General features: G+C 51.7%; 1 protein-coding gene across 1 annotated transcript in view; it reads left to right on the forward strand.

Annotated features, from left to right (window-relative positions):
* The window catches only part of midn (midnolin), a 13546-nt gene extending 2000 nt beyond the window's left edge, over positions 1–11546 (forward strand). Inside the window, 8 exon segments of the mRNA XM_047051120.1 lie at positions 766–994; positions 3740–3827; positions 3999–4061; positions 6840–6988; positions 6990–7266; positions 7587–7698; positions 7841–8101; positions 9501–11546. Coding sequence (XP_046907076.1) covers positions 766–994; positions 3740–3827; positions 3999–4061; positions 6840–6988; positions 6990–7266; positions 7587–7698; positions 7841–8101; positions 9501–9763 — 1442 coding nt within the window. The 3' untranslated portion in view covers positions 9764–11546.
* The last annotated feature ends 8327 nt before the right edge of the window (positions 11547–19873 follow it).

Raw genomic sequence — 19873 nt, forward strand, 5'->3', positions numbered from 1 at the left:
ATCACACACACGCACACACACAGCCGATTGGCTCTCACACACAAGAATGGGAGCGAGCGAGTGGGTGAGGATCGACCTCGTTGGTGAGAATAGGGACAGCGTCTCTACGCCACGTGGGCGTGAATCTACTCCTGCTATTGGCTGAGGCGCCCGAGTGCTGGACCAGCTCTAGTGATTGACAGAAACTTATTGTCGCTTTTTCACTGGAGTCGCCTTGAGCACGGGGACGTAGCGCTGCAGCACCGTATTAATCCAATGAGGTTTATAATCACCGCAGATCCTCTGTTTAGCTTCTTTAAAGCTTTGGGCCGCATGTCTTTCATTGAATAACAAGAATCCGTGGATAGGCCTATCAGTTGCATGTTTCTGTACGGAAAGGAAGCGTTCACCGAGCTACTTTGACGGTCTCGGCTGCGCGTGTAATCTTTGGTTCTGCTCGTCCTCTAATTTACCGGGCTGGAGCGCTGTCGAGGACGCGGAATTTAGAGAGCAAAAGCTACATATGATATTTCCCCGTAAAGCAACAAAGGCTCGACTCTCCCCATCGACCGGTGGATTTGTATTCTCATGGTAGCTAACGAAGAGGTCGACTCGTTTTCAGAGGAGAAAGGCGTGGAGGGAAACACAGGCGCTTCCTTCTGAATGCAAGCAGGTCCTTTCTTCTCCGGCAAGGAGCTGTTTCTAACGGGCTCGCCTCCTCTCCCCCCACCCTGCGCCTCCTCTCCCCCCACCCCGCTCCACCGTACCGTCTCCCCCTGACTACAGGCTATCGAATGGACCCGCACCCCGGCGCGCGAAGCTGCGCGAGCCGCGGCGGTCCTTCCTGCGAGGCCGTGCCCAGCGAGCCCTCCATGAACGTGTATATCCACTCCACCACCGGCACGCGCTTCGAGCTGTCACTACCGCAGGAGGAGACCGTGGAGGGCCTGAAGAAACGGCTCTCCCAGAGGCTGAAAATACCAAAAGAGAGACTCGCCCTTCTGCACAAAGAGACGTGAGTGACCCTGTAAACACACATCCACAGCGTGCAGGACGGTGTATGTATGCGGTGTATGCACGCGATGTTCACCCTGGCTCCAATGTAGCTGCGTACAATGACAACTGTGTGGTGGAACACAATAGGGCTCTAGACCCACAGAAAGCTCACCGGGTATTGACTGTATCGATGCACCGTTACACGCTGGTCAGGGTTCATATTGACGAGCCAGCCTGGAGACTGTCGCGTTTATTTATGTGTAAATATCAATGATTGAATTCCTGTGTGATATGGATCAAATGCAATCAACACACAATCGAGATACAGAGAGAAGCACAGTGGTTTTCAACAGTGACGCTGCAGCTCTAGTCGTCAAAAACACCTCAGTTTAGGCTACAAATACCCCCATTCTGACGGTAGTTAGGATGTGGATTGTGTTCGAAGCTACAGGATATTTTGTTAGCTGTCCCGGGATAGCCCGTGCTGTATGGGGAGCTAGCCCTAACGCCAACTGTTCAGCCAACACGAACACTGGTTTCTGTTTGAGTCAGAGGGCCTCCCTTCCCAGCTGGCCTGGATAACTCTCCGAAACACTGGAGCTATTATCGACAATTCATTACGCTCCTAGTCACGATGGCTACAGCTAAACAATGCTTTACAAAGGTGTGTCCAAATAGTTCTTTTCTGAATAACGAAACTGAGATATTAGCGGGTTTCCAATTGAATCGGATTGTCCTGCGTTAAATGACAAAGGAGAAGGGGGAGGGAGGTCTTTGTCACTGGCTGCATTGTTTTAAATCCTCCTTAGCCACCGGCGCTGGAGCAATCGCCTTCAGGCCACTTCATCCCCTAAAAACCTGAAAAACGTTTTTAAACCCCTCTCGCGTCCGAATAGCTGACCGAACAGCCGGGAGCGCGAGCCTCTTTGTTCTGCTGCGGGGTCACGTTGTTTCACGTTAAAGCTCTGCACGCGGTCCCTTTAGCCTGGTGGAGTCAGGGCTTCGCGGCGCTGCGGAAAGGGAGGCAGGGAAGGTGAGGCAGGGCAGGTAGAAAAACAAGGCTGGCAGATAGTAGGACAGGCAGGGTAGGTGAGGCAGGTAGGGAGATAAGGCAGGTAAGACTGTGACGTCTCTCAGCTGTAGAGAACAGTATGTGATCTGCCTGCAGGAGGCCCAAACTGTGTCAACAGTCTGCCTCAACACACCCAGGACACCCTGTTCATAGGTGACATTTCTACCAGCTAAAGACACGCTGGAATTCTTTGGTCCTCCTGAGGTTCCCTCATGGCCTGTCCAAACCTGATCCTACATGAGATAGTCTTAGCAACACTAAGACTAATATACCAAGAATATCATTCTACTGAGGAATGTTCAGGTGAGGCATGTAGACGACTAGCCTGCTGACGCCTACGTCTGGTCAGGTTACCCGATCTCTGCAGAGTTGAACCCTGCCTGGGTACAGCTTAGTGGCTGGGGCATCTGACAGGTTGAAATGCTACATTAATATTAGATTTCTTATTATATAAACTGCACCTCATATCACTGCTCTCTCCTGGAGGAATGTGTTTCCAAAAGTAACATGTTGAGGTGTGTTTGATTGTCTGTCCATCCGCTTCTGGTCTATTGGTTTTATTGCACAGGGCAGCAGGCATTGTGTATTGGATGGGGTTACAGCTGGTGCGGTGCCCTGGGTGGGGCTGCCCTGGGTGGGGCTGCCCTGGGTGGGGCTGCCCTGCATGCCTGGTGACTCAGAACCGCTGACACGCTCAGACACCCAGCTCTCTCTGGTGCCCAGAAACCCACAGAACACAGTCAACCCTGAACTCCAAACGAAATATGCCGACACAATCAATACGAGACGCACACTGATTTAGTTTTAGAAAAAGGTTTTGAAGTCTGGCTTCATGTCTGCAGAGTGTGTGTTTGTGAGAAATGCAAGTCAAACACACACACACACACACACACACACACACACACACACACACACACACAGGGTATATGTACCCAAAACTCATGTATTTGCACAGCATTTCTCTCCTCCCTCTCAGCCTGGTGTCTCTCTCTCCTCCCTCTCAGCCTGGTGTCTCTCTCTCCTCCCTCTCAGCCTGGTGTCTCTCTCCCCTCCCTCTCAGCCTGGGGTCTCTCTCTCCTCCCTCTCAGCCTGGTGTCTCTCTCCCCTCCCTCTCAGCCTGGTGTCTCTCTCCCCTCCCTCTCAGCCTGGTGTCTCTCTCTCCTCCCTCTCAGCCTGGTGTCTCTCTCTCCTCCCTCTCAGCCTGGTGTCTCTCTCCCCTCCCTCTCAGCCTGGGGTCTCTCTCTCCTCCCTCTCAGCCTGGTGTCTCTCTCTCCTCCCTCTCAGCCTGGTGTCTCTCTCTCCTCCCTCTCAGCCTGGTGTCTCTCTCCCCTCCCTCTCAGCCTGGTGTCTCTCCTCCCTCTCAGCCTGGTGTCTCTCTCCTCCCTCTCAGCCTGGTGTCTCTCTCCCCTCCCTCTCAGCCTGGTGTCTCTCTCCCCTCCCTCTCAGCCTGGTGTCTCTCCTCCCTCTCAGCCTGGTGTCTCTCTCTCCTCCCTCTCAGCCTGGTGTCTCTCTCTCCTCCCTCTCAGCCTGGTGTCTCTCCTCCCTCTCAGCCTGGTGTCTCTCTCTCCTCCCTCTCAGCCTGGTGTCTCTCTCTCCTCCCTCTCAGCCTGGTGTCTCTCTCTCCCCCCTCTCAGCCTGGTGTCTCTCTCCCCTCCCTCTCAGCCTAGTCTCTAACCCTGTGTCCTCTTCCAGGCGTCTGAGTTCAGGCCGGCTGCTGGATCTGGGTGTGACTGACCGGAGCAGACTAACCCTGGTACCCACAGTGGAGGCTGGGCTCATGGTGAGTCACCCCACATCTCCCCCACGTTACCCACACGCTACCCACATGCTACAGTCATGTTGTAGTGATGTTACACAGGTGCAGGTGTGTAGTTTTATTCCGGTGGTCAGAGTTGAGGAACGTTGTTTAGCAGTGTCGCTAATGTAAATACTAACAGGCGTGTCCCTCCAGTCACAGGCCTCCAGACCAGAGCAGTCCGTCATGCAGGCTCTGGAGAGCTTAACAGAGACTCAGGTAAGAACCTGCATCCTCACTGAGGGAGAGGCAGGAGAGAGACAATCCTTCTCTCCTATGTCTGGTCTCCAGGGAGCCAGGCTGGGAAGGGGGGGGCATGCCTAGGCACATCCTCACCCCCATAGACCTTCCTACGGGACACACACTAACACGCACGTACCAGACTGATACACACACGCTGACACACACACGCTGACACACACACGCTGACACACACACGCTGACACACACACGCTGACACACACACAGAGGCAGCGTGTGTAGTCAGATCAGTTCCAGGAAGCCGGTTCAGATGCTCATGACAGATGGGCCGGTCTCTCAATATTAGCATACCATTCCTGGAAGCTGTGTGTGTGTGTTAGAGGGATGTACAGTGTTGGTGTGTGACTCAGTGTGGTGTGACTCACTGTGATCAATAGTGAAAGTAGAGGCATGAGAACTGGCTTCTCCTCACCTATCTTCTCCCCTCCCCCCTTCTCACCCATCTTCTCCCCATCCAGCAGACCTGCAGAGAGTGAATGTGTGTGTGTGTCATGCAGCAGATCTGAAGTGTGTGTCGTGACGGTCATTGTCTCCTGAGTGTGTTGTGTTTTGAGCTCACAAAGCGTCGTGACTGGGACTCCAATAAATAACCTGCCAGTCTAGTGATGGGAGGAGAGGCAGGGAGGCAGAGAGAGAGAGTGAGGGAAGCAGGGAGGCAGAGAGAGAGAGAGAGGGAGGCAGAGAGGGAGGCAGAGAGAGAGAGAGTGAGGGAAGCAGAGAGGCAGAGAGAGAGTGAGGGAAGCAGGGAGGCAGAGAGAGAGTGTGAGGGAAGCAGGGAGGCAGAGAGAGAGAGAGGGAGGCAGAGAAAGAGAGAGATAGTGAGGGAGGCAGAGAGAGAGAGAGAGAGAGAGAGGGAAGCAGGGAGGCAGAGAGAGAGAGAGAGAGGGAGGGAGGGAGGGAGGGAGGGAGGGAGGGAGGGAGGCAGGCAGGCAGGCAGGCAGGCAGGCAGGCAGGCAGGCAGGCAGGCAGAGAGAGAGAGGGAAGCAGGGAGGCAGAGAGAGAGAGAGAGAGAGAGAGAGGGAGGCAGAGAGAGAGAGAGTGTGAGGGAGGCAGGGAGGCAGAGAGAGAGTGTGAGGGAAGCAGGGAGGCAGAGAGAGAGAGTGGGAGCCAGAAGGATACTGTCACTGAATATTTCATCGCCACCATCTCCACTGACACCCTCCCCCCATCCCCTCCCCCCGGTCCCCTCCCCCTCCTTTAACCCTCCTTCTGGATTTCCCTCTTGTCATACTTTCTCTGTGGCTGCATAGCAACAAAGCCCCTTGCTCAAGACAGTCCTCCACCCCCAACCCTGTCAGCCTGTCCCCTCCCAGCCTGTCCCCTCCCAGCCCTGTCCCCTCCCAGCCTGTCCCCTGTCAGCCTGTCCCCTGTCAGCCTGTCCCCTCCCAGCCCTGTCCCCTCCCAGCCTGTCCCCTGTCAGCCTGTCCCCTCCCAGCCTGTCCCCTCCCAGCCTGTCCCCTGTCAGCTCTGCATGAGGAGGACATTACCATGGCTGCTTTCTGTGTATGTGTGCGTGTATTTGAAGACCACATTAAGCAGACGGCTTAAAAGGAGATATTTCGACACATGTTGAAAAACACAGACACACACACACACAGACACACACACACGGACAGGCGATGTGGGTTTGGTTTGGGCGAGCAACTCTAAACATGGCTCTGTGACTCAACTACTGAGACATCACAACCAGGAATGAATAATACAATAAAGGTGTGTGTGTGCTTGTGGTTTGTGTGTGTTTGCATGCGTGTGTGTGGTGTAGTTGGGGGGGCTGTGGTGTGGGGTGAGAAGGTAATCATCTTCACCAGCAGTAGAGAGGAGATGCTTCTCTTTCTCCTTCTGCCCCCTCTTTTATCACTCTCTCCATCACCTCCCCCTCTTTCTATAGCCCTGTCTCTCTCCCTCTCTCCCCCAAGCATAGATGCAGCGATGTGTCATTGTCCTTCACGCGACACACAAACACCAGCCCAGCGCCAATGTGTGATTTAAAGCCCCCACACACACACGCCTCTAGGGGCCCCTGGCTGTGTGTGTGTGGTTAGGGTGGGGAAATTGAATATTCATTCTCATGACAGCTGTCAGTCAGATGCACACAGAGAGCATACACACTGCGCTGTGTGCGTCTCCTCTCTCCTCCTCGCTCTCTTTTTTCCTAACCCTCCTTTCCCTCTCGATGCAGGGACTGAACACTGGCCACGTAGAGTATTTAGGGATGGAAGGATGGAGAGAGGGAGGATGGAGAGAGGGAGGATGGAGAGAGGGAGGATGGAGAGAGGGAGGATGGGCCGGAAGAAAGGAGGGGAGAGGAAGGGAGGGACATGACTGGACAAGAGAGGGCTTGTTGTCGTCTGTGTGTCCCTCAGCCAAGCTCTGTGTGTGTGTGTGTGACTGTGTGTCAGGACCAGAGAGGGTCAAAGCCTACACTCTTGGCTCTGCTCTCCTTCTCGACACTCCTAACATGGTCAGTCCTCCTCTCCCCCGCCTCACCAGGACAATCAGCCATTCAGAATGTTCAGAATGCTGCTTCCTGTCCTTCAGGCAGACCAGCCTGCAGGACTGTCTTTGTCTGTCAACTGGAGGGGGAGGAGAGTCGAGGAGGGAGGAAGGGGGAGGGTGAGGGGAGTTGAGGAGGGAGAAAGGGGAGGCAACGACGGGAGGTGGTGCGTGTGTGGGCGTGGCCTATTTTTACCTCGGAGGATCACATGACCCAGCAGTATTTCCGTTTCCTGATTGCAGGTCAGTGACTTCCTGTGTGGCCGGTCCCCCTTGACACTGGCACTGCGTGTTGGAGACCACATGATGTTCGTGCAGTTGCAGCTGGCGTCCCAGCAGGCCGTGGGGGGGGCGGGGCTTCAGAGCAGGGGGGGGCGGGGGGGGGGCGGAGGCCCCGGGTCTTCCCTCAGGGGGTGCGGCCCCTCGCTCTGGACAACCCCGAGTGCCTCTGCCCCACCACCCTGCCCCCTCCCCCCCACCCTCCCCCGCTGCCTTCCTCTCTCCGCCCCCCACCACACACCAAAACGCCCCTCCTGTCTACAGCTCCACCTCCAGACACAGCTCCCCCCCTCCCCCCTCTCCCTGCCTCCCCCAGCAGAGTGTCTTCCTGTCCCCTCGCCAAGCCCCCCCCAGCCCCCAGAGGCCCCCTCCGCCAGCCTCCAGCCCCCAGGTAAGACACCTCTCACAACCAAAACCTGAAACTGACCTAGAGACCGATACAGTAATGTACCTGCAGGAATTCACAGGTGGATACTAGTGTATAGTTGTTTAAAGGGGGATGTGGTTGTGTACATGGTGTGTAGCTGGGTGGGTTAGTGTGTGTGTGGTTGTGTACATGGTGTGCTGTTCTCTCTCCTCGGTTACACAAGGCCTTAGTTACGGGATAGGTCAGTTACAACATGGGCTCCTGAAAGCCAGTTTGTGTGAGAGTGTATGTAGCAGGGTGCGTGTGTGTGTAACAGGGTGTAATATGTGTGTTTCTCCCTCCAGCCCAGCTGCAGCACTAAGACCTCTGGTAACAGCTCCTCCTCTCGGTCCCCCGGCGCCATCATCGAGAGCTTTGTGAACCACGGCCCAGGAGTGTTCTCTGGAACCTTCTCAGGTGAGAGCACTAGCTGTCCTGGCGGAGGAATACGTATGTGTGTCGTGGTGTGCTCAGGCCCCAGGGGCAGGGCAGGATCTGAGGCCTCACACAGCAACAAGAACCCCCCAGGGTTACTAACTGTGCCCCCCTCCCCCTGCAGGCACGCTGCACCCTAACTGTCAGGACAGCAGCGGGCGCCCTCGTCGTGACATCAGCACCATCCTCCAGATCCTCAACGACCTGCTCAGCGCTACACGGCACTACCAGGGGGTTCCCCCGTCTCTCAGCCAGCTCCGACAGCACGCCACGCCCTCCCCCCCACCCTGCCCCCCTGCCCCCGCCACGCCCGCCCCCCCCAGCGCACGCACGCCCCCTTTACACCCCCTGGTGCAGAGCCAGATACACATGTACAGGCCCCATGGTGAGTCCCCCCTGTACACACACACACACACACACACACTCACTGCCGAGCCCAGGGAAGCTCCATGCTCCTCTCACTGTCCTCCCAGCTTCGCCCTCTTTCTTTGTCTTCCTCTCCTCCTCTCTTCCTCTACTCTTCTCCTTCTCTGAATTTCCACTGGAAGAAACAGCCAGCCAGACAGCCAGACAGCCAGGGCAGCCAGGGCAGAGCTAACGCACACACACACACGGGGTGTTGCCTGTGCTGTGTGGTTGTCATAGTCAGGCTGGAAGGCTTTTGGTTAGGAGTCAGACAAAGACCTGGGGGGGGGCTAAATTCCTCTGCTGGGTAACCCCCCATCCCTCCTTATCCCTGGTCTTTGTCTGAGCTTCATAGTGGACACCAGGAGGGGCTTTTGTTGGGCTGGAAGGGGAGGAGGAGGGGGGAGGGTTAAACCTGGGCTCTCCCACTGCAGATAGAAGATAGTGGCCTTGACTGTGTGTGTGTGGAAATGCATTATTCATGTGCAGCCTGGTCTCTCTCTCTCCCCCCTCACACTCTCCTTCTCTAGTCTTTCAGTGTAATGTTGCTCAATGCCCTGTGTGTGTGTGTCCTAATAATAGCGATGCTGTTATAATCATAGTCGGGAGGCCAGCTGTGTCCAGTCCTTCTACTCAGCTCTTGTAGTGACACACACACACACACACGGAGAGAGAGGGAGACAGAGAGGAATATAGAGAGAGAGCGCAGCACTATTGATTTGAAAAACTGCCACCTACCTCCATTCCTTCCCCAACACCCGGGGGAGGAATTCCTCAACCCTCCCCCTCTCCTCCCCCTCTCCTCCCCCTCTCCTCCCCTTCTTGACTTCAGGGTAGACAAGGGGGGGGGGGGGTCAATAAACTTGGAAGCTACAGCCATAAAGAATGGAGAAGCACACTCTCTCTCACTCTCCCCCCCCCTTTCATCCCTCTCTTTTTCCCTCTCTCAGTATTTCCATTCGCTTGCATTTTCTCCTGAAAGCCAATAGTCTGTCCCCTGAGAGAGATGGCTGCTCTGCAGCTAAGGTTTAATCAATAAAGCTTTTTAATTTGACATCGATCCACGTTAAAAGCTCCTGCTGTGCGTGTGTGTGTGTGAGAGAGAGAGAGACCAAGACGAGGGTTATTGACGTTTCGCTGGGTTATTTCATGATATCCTTCTGAGACGAGTCTTAATGGAAGTACATTATAGATTGTGGCTTTTCCTTCCTTTACAGCTCCTGCATGTATTTATAGCTGAGATTAGGCCAGGCCACACACATACACACATCCCCAAACAAAAGCACACACAAATATACCTGGAGATATACACACACACCCAGCCACGCACACATCCGCAGTGCCAGCTCCAGTGTTCTGACTCCTCCCCCCCTCCCCAGGTGACCGCGTGCGTCAAACGGAGAACCGGGCAACGCGCTGCAAGGTGGAGCGCCTGCAGCTGCTGATGCAACAGAAGAGGGTCCGGAGGAAGAGCCGGCGTGACCAGCGCGCACCCTACCATTGGCTGCCAAGCCGCAAGGCTGGGCGGAGCCACAGCAACAGCAGCCTATCCAGTGAGGGCTCCCTGGATCTGGACTACGACGAGGCACTGTGGAAACCCGACGTCCAATCAGACATGAAGACTGAGTTCCTCATGGCCTGAGGGGGTGGGGCAGATCGAGGGGCAGTGGGTGTGGCTGGAGAAGGGGAGGAGCCGGAGGGGACTGCTGAATACGGAGACGCGTTTGCTGAGGATTGTGGGAAACGAGGGATGTTTTAGATGTGTGGAACTCGTCTCTCTGTCAACGCCTGGGCGGACTAATTACCAAGTGGACTAATTACCAGGGAAACTAGTTACCATGTGGACTGGGGGCGTGTCCTGGGGGTGTGTCCTCGCGTACAACCCCTCCCATTGGGCATTCTGTTTTCAGCCTCCATCAGGGAGCGAGGTTTCTACTCATACTTAACCTTGTCTCTATGGAAACATAACTATTATCATTATTATTATTAAACTCAATATGTAGCATTGTTCACAAAGCATTCAGGTTTCCACAAACTGGTCTGATTGGTTGTTGATTTGCACATTATCATGGAACAGCTGGTCTTGTGTGCAGGAATGGGTGGGGCTAATAACGCACTGACTCACAGGAGATGTACTTTGACAGAACAGAGGATATCTACTCAGCATCCATGGACGCTGCAGAGGATGTAAAATCTAAATATGAAAAATATATTTTTTATTGAACCTCCTATCTGCTGTTTTGAAAAAACAGACATCCGCTGAGAAGTGTGTTCATCCATCCATCTACTCATTCATACATTCATTCATTCACTCATCATGGTTACGAAGCCACAAATGGTTCTAAACATAATTCCCCCCCCCCCCCCCCCCCCCCCCCCCCCCCGAGTCTGATAGGCCTGGAACAACTAACCCCATCTGCAGGCTTGTGGGTGTGTGTGGGGAGAAGGAAGTGTTCGTCTAAGTGATGAATGGCTGCTTCTCATTGGTCAGTTCATGTTATTGGAGCTAGCCCTGTTGTGTCCTGCTAAAAGTTAGATACACAGACAAGCAACCCTGACCCTGTCGGTCTGTGTCCAACCCTACCACTACTGCACTCCTTGGGACTGCAGAGAGAGAACCTCATCCTGTTTCAAGTGGCCTTACCGCTCACCTCTGGGGGCGTTGGTTTTGCTCCTCAGGGGCCTCTCTGTTAGCAGGTGGAGTCTCTATTTTGTCAAGGCTTCTGTGCCTTAAAACGCAAAGACTATATCCTTTCTCGACTCTGGACCGACACAGGAAGTCGCCACACTTTTGTAGTCCTCACGTGATGGGGGTTGTAGTTCCTTGGGGGGGTTGAAGCACATAGTGGGATAAGATCTAATGTTGTTCACCGCTCCTTCTCCACTGTGTTAGTCTTTACTGCCAGCATCCTGACCCTCTGCTAGTTTCACCCCAACCCCTCATCAAAAAAATGTAAAACGTTAATTTAATTCGTAATTTTCTATCTATGTATAAACTATACTCTGTGTGTGCCTCACATTTGTGTGAAATTGAAAAAAGAAATGTAAAAAAAGTACGAAATATTAGGAGGGGGGGGTGGACTCATCATACACGTTGCCTGCTCTCTAGTTCTTTATCTTGTAGCCATGAGGAGAGTCCAGACCAGAGGTCTAGCTATAGGAGACTGTAGCACGTGTGAGTGTGTTAATTTATCAAACCAAAATGGTAACTGTGAATTCTGTTTTTCTTCATGTATTTTCTGAGTGGGGGGCAGGACATGCCCCCCCCCTCTCCTGGTCAAACGGAAATGAGTTTCCCTGCAAAAAAAAGTACAAAACAAGATATCAATATATATTTTTTTCTTAAGCAATACATTTCAGTGTGACTTGTGATAGATTTTTTTTCTTTTTTAGGTAATAAATAAAAAACAAAAGCTGCCAGTCCAGTTGTATGTGTCTCTCTGAAAGTTTGGAACTGTAGTCACCGTCCCCTCTTCATGGTGTCCCCTCTTCATGGTGTCATCTCTTCATGGTGTCCCCTCTTCATGGTGTCATCTCTTCATGGTGTCATCTCTTCATGGTGTCCCCTCTTCATGGTGTCCCCTCTTCATGGTGTCATCTCTTCATGGTGTCATCTCTTCATGGTGTCATCTCTTCATGGTGTCACCTCTTCATGGTGTCATCTCTTCATGGTGTCATCTCTTCATGGTGTCATCTCTTCATGGTGTCATCTCTTCATGGTATCTCCCCAGCAGAGATGCATTGTCTGATCTGTGTATCTTTGCAGCTGGGAGCTGATATCAGTTGTACCCCACTTCCTTCTTCCTCCTCTCCCTCCCACTCCCTCCCCCTCTCTCCCCCTACCTCCCCCCTCTCCCCTCCCCCTCAGACACTGGGCTGTCCCGTCACCCGAGATGGCCTTGTGCTCCAGGGGGGAGGGGTCAGAGGTCAGGGTTAAAATAGACTCTAGGTAAACAGGAAGTTCTGTTGTCTGTTCATGTGGTGCTCATCAAACATCAGAGGGGGAAGGCAAGTGTGTGTGTGTGTGTGGGGGAGAGAGAGAGAGAGGCTCACCTGGGGACAGAGGGTTTAACTGTTGGTGGTTCAAACAACTGTCATGTGTTCCCTGTTGCACTCCTCCCTACCTTCTCTCCCCCCCTCTCCCCCCCTCTCTCTCATCTTCTTTCTAGCTGGTCTGCTGATCTTTCACAGCTGAACTGTGCAGACAGAGAAACTCCCTCAGCCTCGCTCCCTCTCCCTACACACACTCCACACACTCCTCTCCAGAGCAGTACAGTAGAGTTCATTGGAGTGAATCATTGGACTGTTATGTGTCTCTCCTTAAACACAATATTCTGCAACCCTAACCCAGAGAGCATCAGTAAGTAAGCTCAGTGAAAAGGTGATCAACCCCCACACACACACACTGCCCTTAGGTAAGAGAGAGAAATGGAGGGAGAGACCTATCTTACTGCTTGTCTGCAGTGTAATGTTACCAGAAAAGAATAGAGTACAGTAAAGCATGATGTCAGCTGTCTACTAAGACAAGTTAGCAGCATTAACTCCAGTCCCTGTTACCACAGCAACCATCCAGCAGCCTAAACATTTACATTCCATCTGAAGAACAGATAATTGTGTTGCAAATGGGTGTAGCTGAAAAAGCTGGACAAGTCATTTTGTCTGTGTGTGTGTGTGTGTGTCCTGAACAGTGTTTGTTTTACTTAGGGGAAGCCCTCAGCTCATTGTTCAGTGACGCCCGTATATGGTATTGTAAACACACGTCTCAATGAACACAGGAAGTTCAGCTCTGACAGGAAGTGGGATTGCTGCCATGGTAACAAACTGAAACCATGCGCAAGCTGAGCCTCTCCTGTTGTCTTGACGTCATTTCTAGAACACAGCCTGTGTGTGTGTGTGTGTGTGTGTGTACAACAGCGTATGTATAAGTGTGCGTCATTTCTGGATCAGGGTGACAGTGACTGGCAGCTGCAGCTCATAGAGGCAGCCTGTGTGTGTCTGTGTGTGTGTGTGTGTCTGTGTGTGGCTCTGCAGTGTGTCAACCCAGAGTGCTGCAAAGCCTTTTACAGCTACAAGGGAGGGAGGTTACACACACACACACACACACAAAGAGGCCACCATAGCCTTATCCACCTCCTGCCTCTACAATCATCTCAACCCCCCCCCCCCCCCCCCCCCCGATGACAGAGCAGTGACAGGTGTTGGAGACCTCTGCTTAGAAAACGTCTCCCACAAATTGACCCCACCCCCCACCCTAAGCTATGACCCCACCCTAAGCTATGACCCCTCCCCCCACCCTAAGCTATGACCCCACCCTAAGATATGACCCAACCCCCCACCCTAAGATATGACCCAACCCCCCACCCTAAGCTATGACCCCACCCTAAGATATGTGTTAAGGTGTGTGTCCTACCTGTCTGTGTAGAGGTGTGTGTGTGTGTGTTTGTGTGTGTGTGTGTGTGTGTAGAGGGACAACAGCTGTAATTGTCGTTACTCCTTCCTCACCACCAACCCTGTGAGACTGCCCACACATACTTCTCTTTCTGTCAGACCAAAAACACGCACACACACATACTTATCCCTCAGAACAAACAGTCATCTGCTATAGAAACCAAGATGACACACACTCTAGTCTCTGAACAGACTGTTCCTGGTGACAGACACCGGCCAGCCCAGAAGCAGGGCTGACTGAAAACAGCCTCTCTTCTCTAGTCAGAGGGCACTTCCTGGTCAGAGGGCACTTCCTGGTCAGAGGGCACTTCCTGGTCACTTCCTAGTCAGCTAAAAAGCTTCCCGCAGAGTCGGTGCTGATCATTACAGGACAAGGGTTATTTATAACAACACAGGGACTGGGTCAACAGTAACTGACACACACAGATACACTCATGTACTCATGCACACACACCCCCATGCTTACACACACACCCTCCCCCCTCTGCTGCAGCCTGGTGAGCAGGGCCGGTGCGACAGGAGGGGGTGGAGGAGATTTGAGAGTTTACAGTTCAACATCAGCAACATCATGGTCCTACCTGTCAGCACTAACCTCTCTTCACTCTACCAGGTACCATAAACACACACATTCAGGATGTGCTTGTTTGTTGTTGCTAGTTTCAGGTTTCGGACAGTCATTCTATCTCCTATGAGTGTAAACGTGTGTATGTGTGTAACATTTACATTTATTCATTTAGCAGACGCTCTTATCCAGAGCGACTTACAGTGTGTACAGGGACATTCTCTCCGAGGCAAGTAGGGTGAAGTGCCTTGCCCAAGGACACAATGTCATTTTGCAAGACCAGGAATCGAACCAACAACCTTCTGATTGACCTCTTCACCACTACCAACAACATCATCAACATTTCAGGAAAGACGGCGAACGGAGAGCAAGGTGAAGCTACGTCCCTCTACATTTTGTGCATCATGACGATAGGAGTACTGCGAATGCAAAAGGCGCTAGTGGCACTATTGACTTGTGTTGTTTGTTTGTTTCTGCCGGGCCGGCTCTCAGCAGCAACAACTTACCGTCTTTTTCGACTTCCAGGTCACGACCTGGGAGGGAGGGCGGCGGGATCTCAAGCATGCGCAAAGACGCAGAGTCCAGTTTATAGTCCAATTCACCGTTTACAAGCATGCGATGTCCGAATGATCAACCGACTCGGATCCAGTTATCTCGGGGTGTCAATCGGATCGTAGTCGGACCGCAATTATTCGAACAAAAGTGTTTACAAGAAACTGATAATTCTATTTCAGTCCAAATAATGTCTGCTTGCTCCCAGGGGCGAGGAGGACACTGCCAACGTCCCTCCTTCATCTCTCTGATCTAACCCTAACCCAACAAACCACTGCATTACACCCCTGAAAACAGCAGACGGGCTCAGAGTCTTAAAAGACCAGAGCAGTGTACTGGAGAGGTGGGCTGAACATTTTAATACCCTGATTCATCAGGACTCTGAAGCAGATCACACCATCCTGGATCAACTGCCTGAACTTCCACCGATTGACAACCTTAACCAGCCTCCGACCTTCCTGGAGGTTCTGTCAGCCATCCGCTCCCTGAAACAAAACAAGTCTCTGGGCATTGACAATATCCCTGCAGAACTGCCAAAACAGGGTGGTTACCTCGGTACAAGAGCGCTGCATCAAATCATCATTAAAGTATGGGCTGATGAAAACATCCCACAGCAATGGAGAGATGCCAAAATTGTCACCATATACAAGAACAAAGGTGACAAGACAATATGTGGCAACCATAGGGGTATATCACTCCTTGCTGTTGCTGGTAAGGTCCTGGCCAAGGTGTTGCTGCGGAGGCTACTCGACAACATCACAGAGTCTTTGCTCCCAGAATCACAATGTGGCTTCGGAAAGAACAGGAGTACAGTCAACATGGTCTTTACAGCCAGGCAACTTCAGGAAAAGTGCAGGGAGCAACATCAAGACCTGTTTATGGCTTTTGTTGACCTCTCCAAAGCCTTCGACACTGTGCAGAGAGACCTACTGTGGGACATCTTGCTCCGGTTTGGATGCCCTAGCAAGTTTGTTAACATCCTCTGTCAGTTTCATGATGGTATGAATGCTAGAGTGACAATAGCAGGACAAGAGTCTGCCTCCTTCCCTGTGTGCACAGGGGTCAGGCAGGGGTGTGCACTAGCACCAGTGGTCTTTAACATCTTCCTCCTATGTGTCACCCAACTTCTCCATAAGGAAGTTGAGGACAACAGCGGGGTGACAGTAGTCTACAGACTACATGGTAATCTCTTTAACATCAGAAGGCTGCAAGCAACCACCAAGCTGCACAGAGTGAGGGTCCTCGAGCTGCAGTATGCAGATGACTGCGCTCTTGTGGCTCACACTCCACAAGACCTCCAGGCTGTCCTGGATGCAGCTGTGAAGGCTTACAGCAGGATGGGGCTGACTATCAACATCACCAAAACAGAGGTAGTCTGTCAGTGGAGCAACAACATCCCATCCACTTCACCCATCTTCAGCATCACTGATAAGCATCTGTCTGTCGTACCATCATTTAAATATCTGGGGAGCATTCTCTCTGAGGACAATGACATCGACGATGAGGTCCAGAACAGAATCCAACAAGCATCAGCTGCCTTTGGGAGACTCAGGCGCCGGGTCTTTCAAAACAAGAACTTATATCTCCATACAAAAATCTCTGTGTATCAAGCCGTTTGCATCACCACCCTCCTCTACAGTTGTGAAGCCTGGGTCACTTACAGCCGTCATGTGAAGTTCCTGGAGCATTTTCACATCCACTGTCTCCAGCGCATGCTTGGAACCACTTGGCGTGACCGAGTGCCACACACTGAGATCCTCAGGAGAGCAGGCTGTAAGAGCATTGAGGCCACCATCACCCACCATCAGCTACGATGGCTGGGGCACGTTATAAGGATGCCCCTCAACCGGCTGCCTCACAAAGTGCTGTATGGCCAGCTCGCCCAAGGTCAACGCTCTGCTGGGGGGCAGAAGAAGCGCTATAAAGATCAGATAAAAACAGCACTGAAGAGGTGTAAAATCAGACCTGGGGACCTGGAGGGCTTGGCTGCTGACCGTAACACCTGGCGTCAGGTGTGCCGGAACGGGACAGAAGCGCTGGAGGAGGACAGGACAGCCAGGAGACAGGACAGGCGGGAAAGAAGGCGTAGAGGAAACACAGCCAAGGTTGCCAGTACTATCACTAGCACATACACATGTCCCACATGTGACAAAATCTGTGGATCCAGAATAGGACTGTACAGTCATCAGAGAATCCACCGGTGAAATCAGAAGTGGACGTCATCATCGGCCTCGATGGACAACTACAAGCAACAAGCAAGCACGTGTGTAGGAAGGAGGAGAAGGGGGGACAGCTTCTCTCCAGGGCTTCAGGGAAGAGCGAGAGCAGAGGAGGAACATGCAGGAGAGAGAAGATGAGGAGAGGAGGGGGAGGGGAGAGGAGGGGAGAGGAGGGGGAGGGGAGAGGAGAGGAGGGGGGGAGGGGGGAGGGGAGAGGAGGGGGGGGAGGGGAGGCTACCACCAAGGGCCTCCTTTTTCGTCCACCCCTGTCCCCGTCCCCGTCAACCCTCCCTCTTTCCGGCCGTGGTGGCCTGGTTTATGAGCTCCTCTCCTGGGCGTTGAGTTAAGGAGCCCCAGGCTTCTGGCAGGCCTCTCTGGGTCTTCCAGCCTCCTGGACAGTCCTCTCTCCTGCTATTTTACCTTCTCTACTTCAGCCTGGGGGTCTGCCCATTTAAGACCCCCACTTTGACCTGTCCCACCCTGGGAGGGGGGAGCAGGAAACAGTCTGGCTGTGGGCCTTCAACTCTGACCCTCTCTGCCATGAAATATGAGCCTGCCTGGTTTGAACATGAGTCTTTAATGGACCAAAGAATGTGTGTGAGTGTGTGAGCACTAAATGACCTGACCTTAGTGTTATAGAGTTCCCTGTGTTTAGTGTTAGATCTGTATTTATTTATTTATTTTAGTTTCTACAGAGCTAAAGGTTGACGCAATACTTTAGCTCATCACGTAAACTAGCAATTTGTTTCACATTTTTCCAACCACTAGCGACTTCTGGTGAGATATGTTTGCCAACAGTAGATCTGTTGCACGTTTTTTTTATATTCAAGTTTTGTGGTGAACTATGTCCCCTAGAAATGAAATGTCGTAAGAATCAAAATCGTCATACATTTTGTAAACTGCTAAAACACAGTGAAACAAAACCTTTAGTGATCCTATACTAGCTGCACAATTAACATGTTTCCAGGGCTGTCATCTTTTCAAAAACCTTGGAGTGAGATTTGGTCAGGCCAACCAACATTTGGCTGCGTTCAAAGCAACCCCCCTGTTAGCGATAACAAAGCCCACCCAACCCGGCCCCAGAGACAGAGCATCCAACACCCCTCTCAACAACTCATTGCTGCTAACTCTAGACTATTAAAAACGAGTCGGTTGCAGATGGTTTCCGAAAACCTTGATTGTATTGGAAAGAAGCAAGGTAGCTAAGTCAGACTTCCTCAACGTGTCCCTATCACAATAAAATGATCATGCAGAGTATGCATTTTTAGCTACTAGGCTACACGTTAAAAGCTAGCTAGGTAGGTGGTATTATTTTGAGCTCACTGATTACATCTGTTTGCCAAAGGAAATAGATGAAGCAATGACCCAAACGATGACACATGACCCAAAGAGAAAAAAATCTAATCATACATTTAGCATGTAGCCTACTGTACAATCATGAACTGTAACTATACTTTCTACGTGCCTTGTGTGTATTGTGTCCACTAAGTTACTCATATGTATGTGAATGTTTAGAATTATCCATTGTCAATTAACAAAGAATACAAATAGAACACAGAAGTTGACTTGTTCATTAAAATATAGACTGGTCCCGAAGAAAGGTCCCCGATATTTCCCAAATTTTGCCCCATCACTTTTGGACCTGTGGTGCCACCTCCGGTTCTGGTAACAGGAGTTAGTTAGCTCTGTGTGTTCTGGTAGCAGGAGTTAGCTGGCTCTGTGTGTTCTGGTAGCATGAGTTAGCTAGCTCTGTGTGTTCTGGTAGCATCAGTTGGCTAGCTCTGTGTGTTCTGGTAGCAGGAGTTAGCTAGCTCTGTGTGTTCTGGTAGCATGAGTTAGCTAGCTCTGTGTGTTCTGGTAGCATCAGTTAGCTTGCTCTGTGTGTTCTGGTAGCATGAGTTAGCTAGCTCTGTGTGTTCTGGTAGCATGAGTTAGCTAGCTCTGTGTGTTCTGGTAGCATGAGTTAGCTAGCTCTGTGTGTTCTGGTAGCATCAGTTAGCTTGCTCTGTGTGTTCTGGTAGCATGAGTTAGCTAGCTCTGTGTGTTCTGGTAGCATGTGTTAGCTAGCTCTGTGTGTTCTGGTAGCATCAGTTAGCTAGCTCTGTGTGTTCTGGTAGCAGGAGTTAGTTAGCTTTCTGTGCGTTCTGGTAGCAGGAGTTAGCTAGCTCTGTGTGTTCTGGTAGCATGAGTTAGCTAGCTCTGTGTGTTCTGGTAGCAGGAGTTAGCTAGCTCTGTGTGTTCTGGCACATGGCGGCCATCTTGCTACAGTGAACTCGCTCACTGTAATAGCAAGTCACATTTGTAAATAACCATAACTTGCTAAGATCTTTAAACTGTTTGGTTTCTTATCAACGTCAGAGATGTAGCTATGCCACTGCATATAACTGTTTAAAGATCGGTTGAAAATTGAGCAAGTTATGATTATTTAAAAAGTACATGTAGCACTCCTCTCCCCTCTCCCCTCCTCCTCCTCCCCCCTCTACCCTCTACCCTCCTCCTCCCTCCTCCTCCCCCCTCTCCCCCACTCTTTCCTCATGTTTCACAGGTTTCACCAAGGCCTTGTCATAACATTCACCTCTAAAGAGCAACTCCTGCTTTCCTCATCCCTCTCTCTCTTTCTCTTTCTCCACTTCTCTCCCTCTTGGTGGAGGTGACATCTGAGAGACAGTGAGTGAGAGAATGAGAGATAAAGAAAGAGAGAGAGAGTGAGTGAGAGAGAGAGTGAGAGAGAGACTTTGGGGCCAATCCCAATACTCCCCCTTACCCCTTACCCCTAGACCTTAGTTTACCCCTAGCCCTTGGCCCTCGAAACTGAGGGGTAAGGGCTACATATCCCTAAGAAATGGGACGCCACTTGGTTACGGGTACGTCATCTAGCACGTACGATATCTCCAAAGCAAGTAGTGTTATGCACTGATATCAAACGAAATTCGCTGCTAATGGAGTTTTCTTAAAACTGTAGACATGCTAG

Source organism: Hypomesus transpacificus, unplaced genomic scaffold (genome assembly GCF_021917145.1).
Source record: "Hypomesus transpacificus isolate Combined female unplaced genomic scaffold, fHypTra1 scaffold_139, whole genome shotgun sequence".
In the NCBI taxonomy this organism is placed as follows: Eukaryota; Metazoa; Chordata; class Actinopteri; order Osmeriformes; family Osmeridae; genus Hypomesus; species Hypomesus transpacificus.